Source organism: Carcharodon carcharias, chromosome 21 (assembly GCF_017639515.1).
Source record: "Carcharodon carcharias isolate sCarCar2 chromosome 21, sCarCar2.pri, whole genome shotgun sequence".
Classification (NCBI taxonomy): domain Eukaryota; kingdom Metazoa; phylum Chordata; class Chondrichthyes; order Lamniformes; family Lamnidae; genus Carcharodon; species Carcharodon carcharias.
In genome coordinates this window covers 7,109,916-7,122,002 of record NC_054487.1, presented here as the reverse complement: position 1 = coordinate 7,122,002, position 12,087 = coordinate 7,109,916, and the positions used below count along the sequence as shown (strand labels likewise).

The 12,087-nt window shown below is 44.1% G+C and overlaps 1 protein-coding gene across 1 annotated transcript in view; it reads right to left on the bottom strand.

Moving 5' to 3' along the window:
- Window positions 1-12,087, bottom strand: part of LOC121293232 (A disintegrin and metalloproteinase with thrombospondin motifs 20-like) — a 440,993-nt gene that overhangs the window by 176,887 nt on the left and 252,019 nt on the right. Inside the window, exons 19-24 of the mRNA XM_041216086.1 lie at window positions 11,178-11,304; window positions 7,366-7,576; window positions 6,804-6,968; window positions 4,281-4,445; window positions 3,417-3,536; window positions 3,064-3,171 (exon numbers count right to left, since the gene is read on the bottom strand). Coding sequence (XP_041072020.1) covers window positions 3,064-3,171; window positions 3,417-3,536; window positions 4,281-4,445; window positions 6,804-6,968; window positions 7,366-7,576; window positions 11,178-11,304 — 896 coding nt within the window. The remainder of the gene's footprint in view (window positions 1-3,063; window positions 3,172-3,416; window positions 3,537-4,280; window positions 4,446-6,803; window positions 6,969-7,365; window positions 7,577-11,177; window positions 11,305-12,087) is intronic.

Sequence of the window (12,087 nt, the reverse complement as noted above, 5' to 3'; positions counted from 1 at the left end):
AGTTGCTGCTGTTCTTTATAAAGTTATAGCATGATCTCTTTACTTTATATTCAATTCCTCTATTTATAAACCCAAGTAACCCATATGCTTTTTTACCCACCTTAACACTTCAAGGACAAATCTGGACACCAAGCTCTATCTGTTTATCTACACTTCTCAAATTGTGCCATTTATAGTATCCTGTCTTTCCATATTAGTCCTCCCAAAGTGCATTACTTCACACGTCACTGTTACTGAACACGATATCTGCCATGCTTCTGCCCATTTCGCCGTTCTGACTATCGTTCTAAAACCGATGAGTAAGAAATACAGTCTAAGCCAGCAACACCCACATCTCACAAACAAATAAATAAATGAATGAATAAATTTTTATACATCAGCTCCTAATTTCCAACTGATGGCACAATCCATATAAAAGAGAACGTTAGCTGGTACTCAATCCCATATAATGCACAACTGAGTGGACAACCAGTGAGTTTACAAACTTGCTAAGTTCTAGACTCCTCCCCACTTACTCTCCCACTTCCCACCACAGGAGCCTCTAACTTACTATCTTCTAAAAATTGAATGCCAGGCTGTGGTTTTAAAAATAGAAGGCTCTAGTTGTGGATGGTAAATTTTATCCCTGGAATGCAAAAACCATGAGTTGAAAAGACATTATTTGGAGGATAAAAGCAAAATACTGCAGATGCTGGAAATCTGAAACAAAAACTGAAATGCTGGAAAAACTCAGCAGGTCTGACAGCAACTGTGGAGGGAGAAACAGGGTTGACGTTTCGAGTCCATAAGACCCTTCTTCAGAGCTAAAGAGAAGTAGAAATGTGAAGGCAGAGGGGTGGGAGACGGGCTGGACACAGTTGAGGGCCCTGTCAACCACAGGAGGTGGGAAACCTCGGTTCAGGAAAACATGTCAGAAGCGCCATTTTGGAAAGTGGCATCATTGGAACAGATGCGACGGAGGCGAAGGAACTGAGAGAATGGGATGGAGTCCTTACAGGAAGTGGGGTGTGAGGAGCTGTAGTCGAGGTAGCTGTGGGAGTCAGTAGGCTTGTAAAGAATATTGGTGTTCAGTCTATCACCAGGAATGGAGACAGAGAGGTGAAGGAAGGGAAGGGAAGTGTCAGAAATGTTCAATGTAAAGGTGATAAAGGGGTGGAAATTGGAAGCAAAATTGAAAATTGAGGTAAAGTTCCAGGTCCAGACGAGAGCATGAAGCACACTGAAACAGTCATCCATGTACCAAAAAAAGAATTGTGGGAGGGGGCTTGAGTAGAGCTGAAACAAGGAATGTTCCACATACCCACAAAGAGACAGGCATAACTGGGACCCATGCGGGTTCCCATAGCCACACCTTTTATTTGGAGGAAGTGAGACAAGTTAAAGGAGAAATGGTTCAGTGAGAGAACAAGTTCAGCCAGACGGAGGAGAGTGGGATGGGTGGGGATTGTTCGGGCCTCTGTTCAAGGAAGAAGTGGAGAGCCATCAGACCAACCTGTTGGGGGTCAGAGGTGTAGAGATATTGGACGTCCGTGATAAACAGGAGGCAGTTAGGGCCAGGTAACTGGAAAGTATTGATATGACGTAGGGCATCAGAGGAATCACGGATGTAGGTGGGAAGGGATTGGACAAGGGGAGAGAGAATGGAGTCAAGATAGCAAGAAATGAATTCCGTGTGGCAGGAACAGGCTGACACTAAGACAGTCCTGTTTATGGATTTTGGAAAGGAGGTAGAAGTGGGCTGTCCGGGGTTGGAAGACTATGAGGTTCGGATCTGTGGAGGGAAGACCTCAGAGATGAAGAGATCAGTGGCATTCCAGAAAACAATGGCTTGATGTTTGGTGGTGGGATCATGGTCCAGGCGTAGGTAGGAAGAAGAGTCTGAGAGCTGGCGCTCAGCCTCTGCGAGGTAGAGATCAGTACACCAGACAACAACAGCACCACTCTGATAACAAAGTCAGGGTTGGACCTGAGAAAGCGGAGTGCAGCAAGTTCAGAAGGAGACAGGTTAGAGTGGTTGAGAGGAGCAGAGCAATTGAGAAGGCCGATGTCACGCCGACAGTTCTCAATGAAAATATCGAGACCAGGTAAGAGGCCAGAGGGAGAGGTCCAGGTGGATGGAGAATACTGGAGGTGGGGGAAAGGATCCGTGGAATGGGGGTAGGACTCCTGCCCTAAGAAGTGAGCATGAAGACAAAGGTGGCAGGAGAAGAGTTCAGCATTGTGCTGAGCCTGAAATTCATTGAGATGAGGGTGTAAGGGTACGAAACTGAGTCCTTCGCTGAGTACTGAACATTCAGCATCAGGGAGGGGAAGGTCAGAGAGTATGGTGAATACAAGGCACAGGCTGGGATTAGAAGACGGGATGGTGTCAGAGGGACTGGAAGGGGGGAGTTTTCTGGCTCTGCCCACTGCCGGGGTCATCTGCTCCTGCCGAAAGTCAATGGACTTTTGGCTGGGCCACTGAACCTGCCGTGGTGGGTCCACGATGGCCAGGAAATCTCGGCCGTTAAATAAAAAATGTTGACAAAAGATAACAAATAGATTTTTGGGAAAGTGGGTCACCAATTTCCAAGTCCATCTTTGGTCAACAAGGCTTTCTCCTAACACCCTATTTTTATAATCCAGCCTGTTAATTTCAATGAATTTACAACACATAGCAGGTAAAAGTGGACACTATTACTCACATAATGGAAAGCGCATTTTCAGAGACATACACAATTGATATATGTTTTTATACTGATCAGAGATGCTAGATGGTAACATACCGACTCCCTCATCACCAGCATGATCTGCCTGCCCTCTGTCCATTTATTTAGCTTTCAAACAGTGCCTTCCTCGAATACATTTATACCATCATAACCCTAGTTAACAGCACTCATTTTCTGCCCATAGATAGGAATAAACACAGACATAAACTAAGCACACAGTCACATCGACACCGTACCAGACATGCCCAACTTGTTCTCTTTTACTCAAAGGGGGACTGCAGAACTTGATCTCTTTGAGCCTGAATTTTCTGTCACTTGGAAGAGACAGTTTTCTTGTGAAAACAGAATCACTTACAGGAGTCCACGATCCAAATCTCCACTGGGTCATCATCCCTCTCTGAATGGTGGGACTTGTGGTTGTGACTATCTTTGGTGGCTTTAAACAAGGAGGCATCTCGCAGTCCTGGGTTGAAATTTGTCAAAAACAAAAACGATTCAATTCGTACAGTGCGGAATGTAATTCGGGTGGTTTCTATAACAGGAGAGTGGGAGCAATTCATGATGTCAGCTTCATCTTAGGTGGCAAGCTCAAATGTTATACTAGCAGAAGTTTCAAGGCAGGAAATTTAATGGTTTATATTTTGAATATTTATTGTTTGTATTAACATAATTTATTATAATAAGAGTGTAGAAAGATTTTTCCTTTACCTGGCTATCCCTTGGACGAGTTGCAGCATTGCACTCTCTGTCATCTATAACTGCACCGTAAGTCCCAATAACACACCTCACTGCACGCATTTGATAACCATGTCCACAAGTAGCAGCACACTATTGAAAATCAGCAGGATAGAATGTTAGTAGTCTTTCACATGAAAATACATTCAGGAAAAGTACTGGATCAAAATTTTTTTCAGATGTATGTGAAGAAAATAGCTTACAAATGTTAAATTCTGTAACTTAGGGCACCGCCTTGCAGAGTTATCTGGAACCAAACAATCCCAGTGCTTGAGTGACACTTCTACTCCTCTCTGTTCTATCAATGAGCCAGCCAGGTTGGTAGATCACAAGAAGCTGAAGAGAATTGTATAGTTGCCTACCTCACATATAGGACTACAGACCCCACGTGGTTTCCTTGGTCCCTGTCCTCCATCTGCAAGTATGTCAACCCGGAGCTACCTTAACACAGCAGAGACCCAACCTCACTCTCTGTCACCAAGGAGAATAGTCACTGTTCTGTCATTAAATAACAGATGAGTGTAAATTTGAGCTCCCCTAGAGGAAAATAGGTTCAAGGAATTCCTCACAAGCTGCCCACTGAGAAGCATAACTTGCCATAAAGTGTGCGAGTGCTTTGCCCTCATTCTCCTGACAGCATGGTCACACATCATCCCCCACTGAATAGTGGCTCTATCAGTTGAGAGTGTGGGCCTTTGGAAATGCAGAGCTTCAAGCAGCAGTTTCTTACCCCTCTGCAATCCCATCATGGTAGGCACCTAATCCTGGATATATGTGAGTGTGTACCCATACAGGTAAAGCTATGGTGATCAAATGGAAATCTGTACCCATACTTACCTGTCCCCATGGACCAACTTGCCATGAAGCACACTCCTGTAGCTCACAGGTTCCTGCAGCTTCTGGTTTAGTGCTGGGGTTGCAAAAATCATCCCTCAGGTGTTCATTGTTCAGTAGACATGATACTTGCCGATGCCTTGTGCCCTTTCCACATGTTGCGAGACACTAAAATAATACATATGGTCATTTTGTTAATGCTGAAAATTCAACCCTAATGTTAACTGCTTATATTTGCTTATTAGGATGAAAGAAAGAAAGAAAGAACTTATATTTATAAAGTGTCATTCACAACCTCTAAATGCATTAGCTCTAATTTTCAGAATTTTGTGCTGGATTTTCCCCAACAGAGGAGATAGTTTTTTTTTCTCAATTTACTTCCTTAAGTTATTTTTAATCACTACTCTTTCAAAACTTCTCAATTAGCTCATTTTAATTTTTTTATGCTCAAGGGAATACCTATCCTCAATATGTAATGCTTTTAGCCTTGGAATCATTCACTTCATCTCATGTGAAGCAAAACCACAATGTGAGAATCCAGCACCAAACACTGGGGATTTCAGGTTGCCATTGAATTCCAACCCTGAGAGTCTATATGACAGACACCTCTCAGCACAATGAGGATAGATTCTGGTTTAAAACAAAAGAAAGGTTCCTAGATAGTGAAGAATGTTGTGATCCCTGTACTCATCACTCTTTTAAGGCTAAGTTATTTAGATCAGAAGGTCCTAGGTTGAACTTCAATGAATAGTGCCATGGGATCTTTTGTGTCCACCTGAGAGGGAAAATGGGGCCTGGCTTTAAAGTCTGATCTGAAAAATGGCATCTCGGACCGCAGCATAGGGCAATAGTGGACTGAAGTCAGGCCAGGGTATATCAAGAACCTGGAATGTGACTAGAACCCACAGCCTTCTGGCTCAGATGTAGGAGTGCTACTACTGAGCCAAGGCTGTTGAGGATGAGGGATGACACTATTCAAAGAGTGACCTGGCCAAAATTTATCCTTCAGGTAACAGCATTGAAGCTGATTATCCCAATGCTGTTTGTAGGACCTTGCTTCACAGCTCAAACACTTCCAGGTTAATTGATGCATGGTTCATAAGATATACGCACTTTGTTTAATAGGTCACAGATCTAGGGACACAGCTATAATGGACCTACAATGGTTAATGGTGGAGGACTTTGGTTACTGCAAGCAGCTTTGATGCTCAGGGCTGACCTTACAATATCATGAGATATCAATGCATTTAAATAATATCACAGCAATCCCACCTCATAGCTAGTGATGAAAGGAACAAGCGGAGGCAAGATGAAGGTTATATAGTATCAGCAGAACTTAAAAGACAGCCAGTTGCCTTGAATCCTGTCCTGTAACTGAGTTGCACAAATGGCTGCGGCAAAATCATGAGACAGAAAAGCATCATTTTAGAATGCTGCAGCTTTAAGAAAGTCTAACTTGTTTCAGTAGTATAAGCAGCAAAGGCCAAATTGCTGGGTCAATATAATATACTTGCCCCTAAAAGGAAGAGAATCCTAGCTAACACGGATGAAATAGCCCACATAACCTGAAGAAAGATAAAGTGGCCTTGGAATGGGTACAGCACAGATTCACTGGAACAATAGTGAACTTAAAGAGTTATGTTAACAGATTGCATGAAGATGGGTTTTTTTGCGTTTAGAAGATTGAACATGATTTAATCAAAATATTTAAAATTATAATGGGATACAAATGGCAGATACAGAGAAAGTCTTTCCTCAGATGGGTGAATCCAGAATAAGAAATTTAAAATTAGCATTAGGCCCTTCAGGAGTGAAGCTTTACATCATGTAAAGGGTGGTGGAAATCTGGAACTATCTCCTCATAAGGATGTAGGTGCTGGAACTGTAGGAATTTTCTAGATGGAAATGATTGTTGGGTAGAGATATCAAGTGTCTATGGAGCCAAGGTGGCAAAATAGAGTTAAGCTGAAGATCATCCGTGATATAATTGAATGGTGGAGCGGTCTCGAGAGACTCCAGTTCCTGTGTTCCTACTGCAGTTTTTTGCATTCATCCTTTCAATTTGGTGTGCCAATGTGCTTCATAATAACTACTGCTTACATCACTACTATAGCCATATATATTTTAAAATTGCACGGATAATCTGAGAAAGCATCAAATCCATTAGGTTGGTGCCTGTGCATCTTTTTTTAAATTTTATGATTTCTTTTCAGTTTACCACAAGTCATGTAGCACCACTCAGCTTAGGGAGCAAGCAATTTACAGGTTCCAAGGCCTCAGCTAATGCTACTCTTTATAGAAGAGCATCCCTGAGTAGGTCACAGTCAGATATTCCCCTCTCTCTTTGAGGGTGTCTAGATATTGCCTGGTGGCCTAAACCCAAAAGCACATATAGTCACAGGCTTCCACCAGCCCCAACACTGTGCTGTAGCACATTGATTTATATATACAGGCAATCCTTACACGAGCATTGACATTTGTCCAATCTTATGCATCATTCTTATAACTCCTTAAAGCTTTACTCACTTCACTCCATTCACTGGCTGTCCATTCAGGGCAAGGGAATTCATTGCATCTCTGAGATATGACATTCTGATGCTCATTGCATTCTTGGTTAACCAGATGTCTGCCAAGATTGTTCATGCAGTATGCCTCCCGAGTCCTTGTTCCACTGCCACAGGTTTTTGAACACTAAGAAAATCAAAAGACCTATCACTGAGGTTGTATACAGGAATGCACAACTCAGACTGAAATATGAAATGGAAAGACAACACTATTCTCCTTTTACCCTTAGTCCTTTCTGCAAGGAGTTCATTTTAGTACATGGGGATGTTACTTATAGTATTGCACACACTGTTATCTACATTTCAGGCAATATGAATGATCATCAAGATTCTCCTTTTGAAGTTCAGATTTTCAGAAAAATACTGACTTCAGAGCATGGATTTCCTGATCACCGAGCTTTTAACGCTGGTGGTAACACATTCAATATGTGCATTAGCACTGGTATTAAAAATTACTGATCGCAAAATCCAAGCTTATCTGTCCAACTGGGTGAGGCAGTTCGGTTGCTCACTCTAACCATTACCTGCGACCAGGATGTATAATGCCAACTAGTCCTGTGACAGTCTCCATGACAGGGCTCTCTGCTGGGAGGTTTTGGCTGACTCCTACAGTATCTGTCGTCCATGGGCTCACTTGGTCCTTTAGCGTGGGTATACTTCATGCAGTGAATGTCTTGTGTTCTATATCCTGGTCCGCATTGTGCCGTACATTCACTCTTACCTACTGCGTGCCACCTAGAATCAGAGCAGAGCTACTTATATTTTAAAGTCAATCATTTTTGATTCCATTGAGAAGCACTCATTCTTTGGAACATCCATAAGAATAGGGTAATTTTTTTCCTGACCTGATGGTTTTTGGCGCTCAGAAAGGCGAGAACTATGTGGAAAAAGTAGACCACCTTTTCATTTTGACTCACCAAGTGTTAGCATTAAGCAGTTGCAGATAGAACAGCCAGATGTCGAAGGAGGAAGGGAGATATGTGAGTTCCGCTCAAAATGTGCAGAGAGTCAGTGGAATGGCCAATATGCCTGCCCAAAATCAGGAGGCCAGAACAATTTTCACATCAGAAAGCTCCAAGACCAAATAAAAATGACATCAGGTGGGCCTCCGGTCACTGAGGTACCCCTCCCGTCCATGACATTCCACTGCCAACCGCCTGATTCTCAGGCACGACGTGGGATTCTGGTGGTTGAAAATCATCCCTAGTGCAGCTCAGCAATATTTCCTTCTTACGCATCAACCACGCTTTGTGGATTTCCTGAATGATCATGTGTGCTGAATGCAAACTTAAGGTTCCTCTCTCCCCTGGATCTGCATCATCTAACAATCATCTGGGTTGAGGTTTTAATCCAGGTTATGTCTGGCCTGAAGTTGAAGAGATTTGGGGAATGAGGGTTTGGGGGCAGAGACTGGAGAGGGGAGAAAGGGCACTGAAATTTTGCAATGCGCTCTCAGTGCATGTAAATCAGGAAATTGCAGGGTCTTTCCACCAAATAAAATTACACCTTAACCCCGACTGATCTACTTACTGCTCTAGCAGGCAGTGGATTTTAAATAAAATGCTGAGCTGGACTTTATGGCCCTCTGTCGGGCACATTTTTGCTGGGGTGTTGGGGGTGGGGGGGGGCACGTAAAATATGTTGGGTGCCCAGCCCAGCTCCTTTCCACCTACCACAATATGGTCCCCATAAAACAGTGCGGTTAAGTCGCCCACTCAGCTACCTCCCCTTACCCTACCTGAAAAGTTTGACATAATTTGCGTTCAACAGCATTCATTTGTGATCACTCAATACCAGTTGAGCTCAAAAACAATCATTTAACATCAATGGTGCTCAAAACGATCATTTGATATCAAATGCACTCAAAAACAATAATTTCGCTATCACTTAACATTGCAAGTAATGTAACTGACATCAGTGTCATCAATTGCCCCAAACTGCAGCACTCAAACATTTGCGATTAGCAGCATCACTCAAGCATCTGGATACCAAAAGTGATCAGTTTATTTTCTATATTTCTAAACTTCGACAGCTTCAAACATCATAAAACTAAGCTAACTTTAAAAAAAGCAGAACCTGTTTTGATGGGATACTTCTATGTTTTTCCTTATAACCTGTAACCCATGAGCACAACACTGACCCCCAACACCTGTCGTGCCCACCCCCTCCCTGGACTACAGCCATTCCTTCCCCATCAACACCCCCCCCAGAGCAATTTTCTCCCCACCACCCACTACCGAACAATCTTCTCCCTCACCAGCCAGCCCAGAGCAATTTTCTTCTACCGTGCCCCATCCCAACAGTCAAACCTTTCAGGTAGGGTGAGCCAAACCTTTCAACAGTCAAACCTTTCAGGTAGGGTGAGCCAAACCCTTCAACAGTCAAACCTTTCAGGTAGGGTGAGCCAAACCTATCAACAGTCAAACCTTTCAGGTACGGTGAGCCAACATAAAGCAGGATTTGGTCATATGACCAAAAGTTTGGTCAAAAAGGAGGAAGATTCAGGGAAAATCATAGACCACTTTCCCCACAGATCGTGCTGCTGACCCTTAATTCACACCAATTTCAGGATCCCGAAGCCTGTGGGAAAAATCCTCACCCGGGTATCAGAAATGAAGGGCAGGATTTTCTGGAAGTGCCAATGGCAGGAATTTACAGGGCCAGCTGGAAACTGGAAGTGACACTTTCCGGCCAGCCCTGTTGTAAGTTTGAAGTCGGAACAGGAGCAGCAAGGATGGTTAGAGCGAGGTAAGTATTGGGGAAGGGGTGGGAGTGTTGAGAGAAGTGGGCGGCGGGGGGTGGGGGGGGGGCGGGGGGGGGGGTTGGGGGGAGGATTGAGGGAGATTGGGGGGAGACCCAGAGATCCGAGAGAGGCCCTGCAAGAAAGACCGGAGGGAGGCCTTGCAAGATCAGAGGCATCAGCAGGGCCCAAGGACTGGAGGCTGGTAGGAAGGGGTTGGGGGCAGAGTTTGGAGGCTGCAGTGAGAGTTTGGATACTGAAGGGTGAGAACGGGAGAGAGCCGGGACTGGAATGGGAGAGTTTAGACATGGAGACTGGAGGGGGGTTGGGGGTGGGAGAGAGAGTTTAGAGCCTGAAACTGGGGTAGCAGGGGTGGGGAGGTGGGGGGGCGGGGGGGGGGTGGGGCAGGGGTAAGAGAGTTTTGAATTAAGCATTGATGGGGATTGGGCGTTGCTCTCAAGCTTGTACTGTATGGCGGAACAATTTTTTTATGGACTAAATGTAAAACTGAATAAATTCAGATATTACTTAAGTGATTAAAACTTTTGTATTTTTCAGTTGCTGAGCGTATTGTATAACTTTGAGTGTGCTGGACAGCATTCAGCGCACTTTCAAACTTGATGTCAAATTCATTCCAAGTTAGAAGTTTTGATGTCAAATTGTAATGGACAGTTACCGAGTACACTTGAAAGCAAAAACGATGTTAAAATTTTTGGGTAGGATAGGACTATTGAGGCCCTTAACTGCCCAATTAATTGGCAACTAAGGGCTTCAATTTGCCTCCAGTGTCAAAAAACCCTCAGCAGTGGCAGGTGGGCCAGAGTGTGAAGGTCATTCTTGACATGACGTCTTTGAAAAAGCAGGAAGGAAGGTGGACACATCAATCGTGAGGTGCCCTGTGCGCACTGGGGGCACTTCCCCCAACATGTCACCTGCCTTCCTTCAAAACCCAGCCTTCCACTCCCCTCTCCTCCCTCCCTATTAGGCTTTGTGATCTCTCCCTGCCCTAAAAGCCCGGGACTTACCGGGAGTTTCCGGTGGCCACTCTTCTTCCTGAACCACCTTGCACTCGTGGCAGAACCAACTGCTGAGCTCTGGCACTGTGGGACTGCAGTGGCTTCTGGCTAATCAGATTGGCTGACAGCTCTCAGGGGTGGGACTCTCTGTCTACTGAGGGGTGTAAGTCCAACCCTGAGCCTGTTTAGCGTGCCCCCAACATTTTATCACTGCGGAGCAGGCTTTTTAAAAGTTTCCTTCCAGGGGTTTGAGTAGTATGCACACCATCACCCTACCAACCCCCCTGTCCCATAAACCCCAACTTGCTGTGTGCTAGGATGACTCTTCAAAATAAAAGACTTCTTCCATGAATCATTCAATACCATTAGGGGCCTATAGTTGTTGACAGCTTCATCACCCTTGATTCACTGCCACCTTTGTTCAAGGACAGCTGTCAAAAAGAGCATATGTTAAGTGGTAACACAATCCCCATGATTTCCCACACAGCATATACTCTGACTCAGTGATTCTGGCTGGAAATCACAAATGAATTGTTGAAAATTCTGCTCCATGGCGAGCAACTAAAATACAGCTTTTTACCTTAATTCACATTCTGTGTTGCATGGCTCATTGTCTGGGATTGGGCGAGCCAAATGTTCACATCTTTGGTCAGAAACAACCAAGTGATCGCTCTTACGCACACAGACCACCTTTCTCCTCCGTTCCCCTGTAACAGATACAGAAGCAAATCAGTACTCATTCTAGTGTTTTTACAGAGAATCCAGTGCCTGCCCAAAAGCAAGCCTGATGCTTTAGTTTATAGTATATGGCAGGCGCATTCTCTGAATACACAGGCACCATCTGGTTGTAGCAAAATAATTCTACTGAGATTCTCTGGAAAGAAATGATTTTCTCTGTTCAAATTGGGTGAAGTACAAATAGAGACAAAAGCAGTGGTATACTGGTAATTTCACAAGTGTTTACACTACAGATCACATATCAGGGATTGAATCTGCAACCTTTGACAAATCTGGGGCATACTACTGCCCCCCTCAAAATCTTGGATTTTGGACATTTTAATAAGGCCATTTTCCAGCATTTTGGAGTGGACATTTTACAAGAGTTGCTGTATTCTGATGTGTAATCTACTTCACACAGGTTAGAAAGATTTCAAGTCTGATCGCCAGTTGAATCAGCTGATTCCCACCAGGACTGTGTGAGGGCTAGTGCAATTGCCAGGGTACCCTTGGTTTTTGAGGAAGAATTCAGTCAGGATTCTCCCCGCTGGAGGGTTAATTTTGGTGGGCATCCAGCGAGGAGAGAATATTTCAACTGTTGAATGACCCACCAGTACTCAGAGTGAAGGGTCACACATGAATAGTGATTACATGGCTAAGATACTGAAAAAATGTCTGATCCCTTTGCAACTGTAACCAGAAAGGAATTAATGCCTTCAAGAGAGGAGGATGGGAAAAATATTTCATTGCTAAGATTTGTCCTCGCTGCAGTG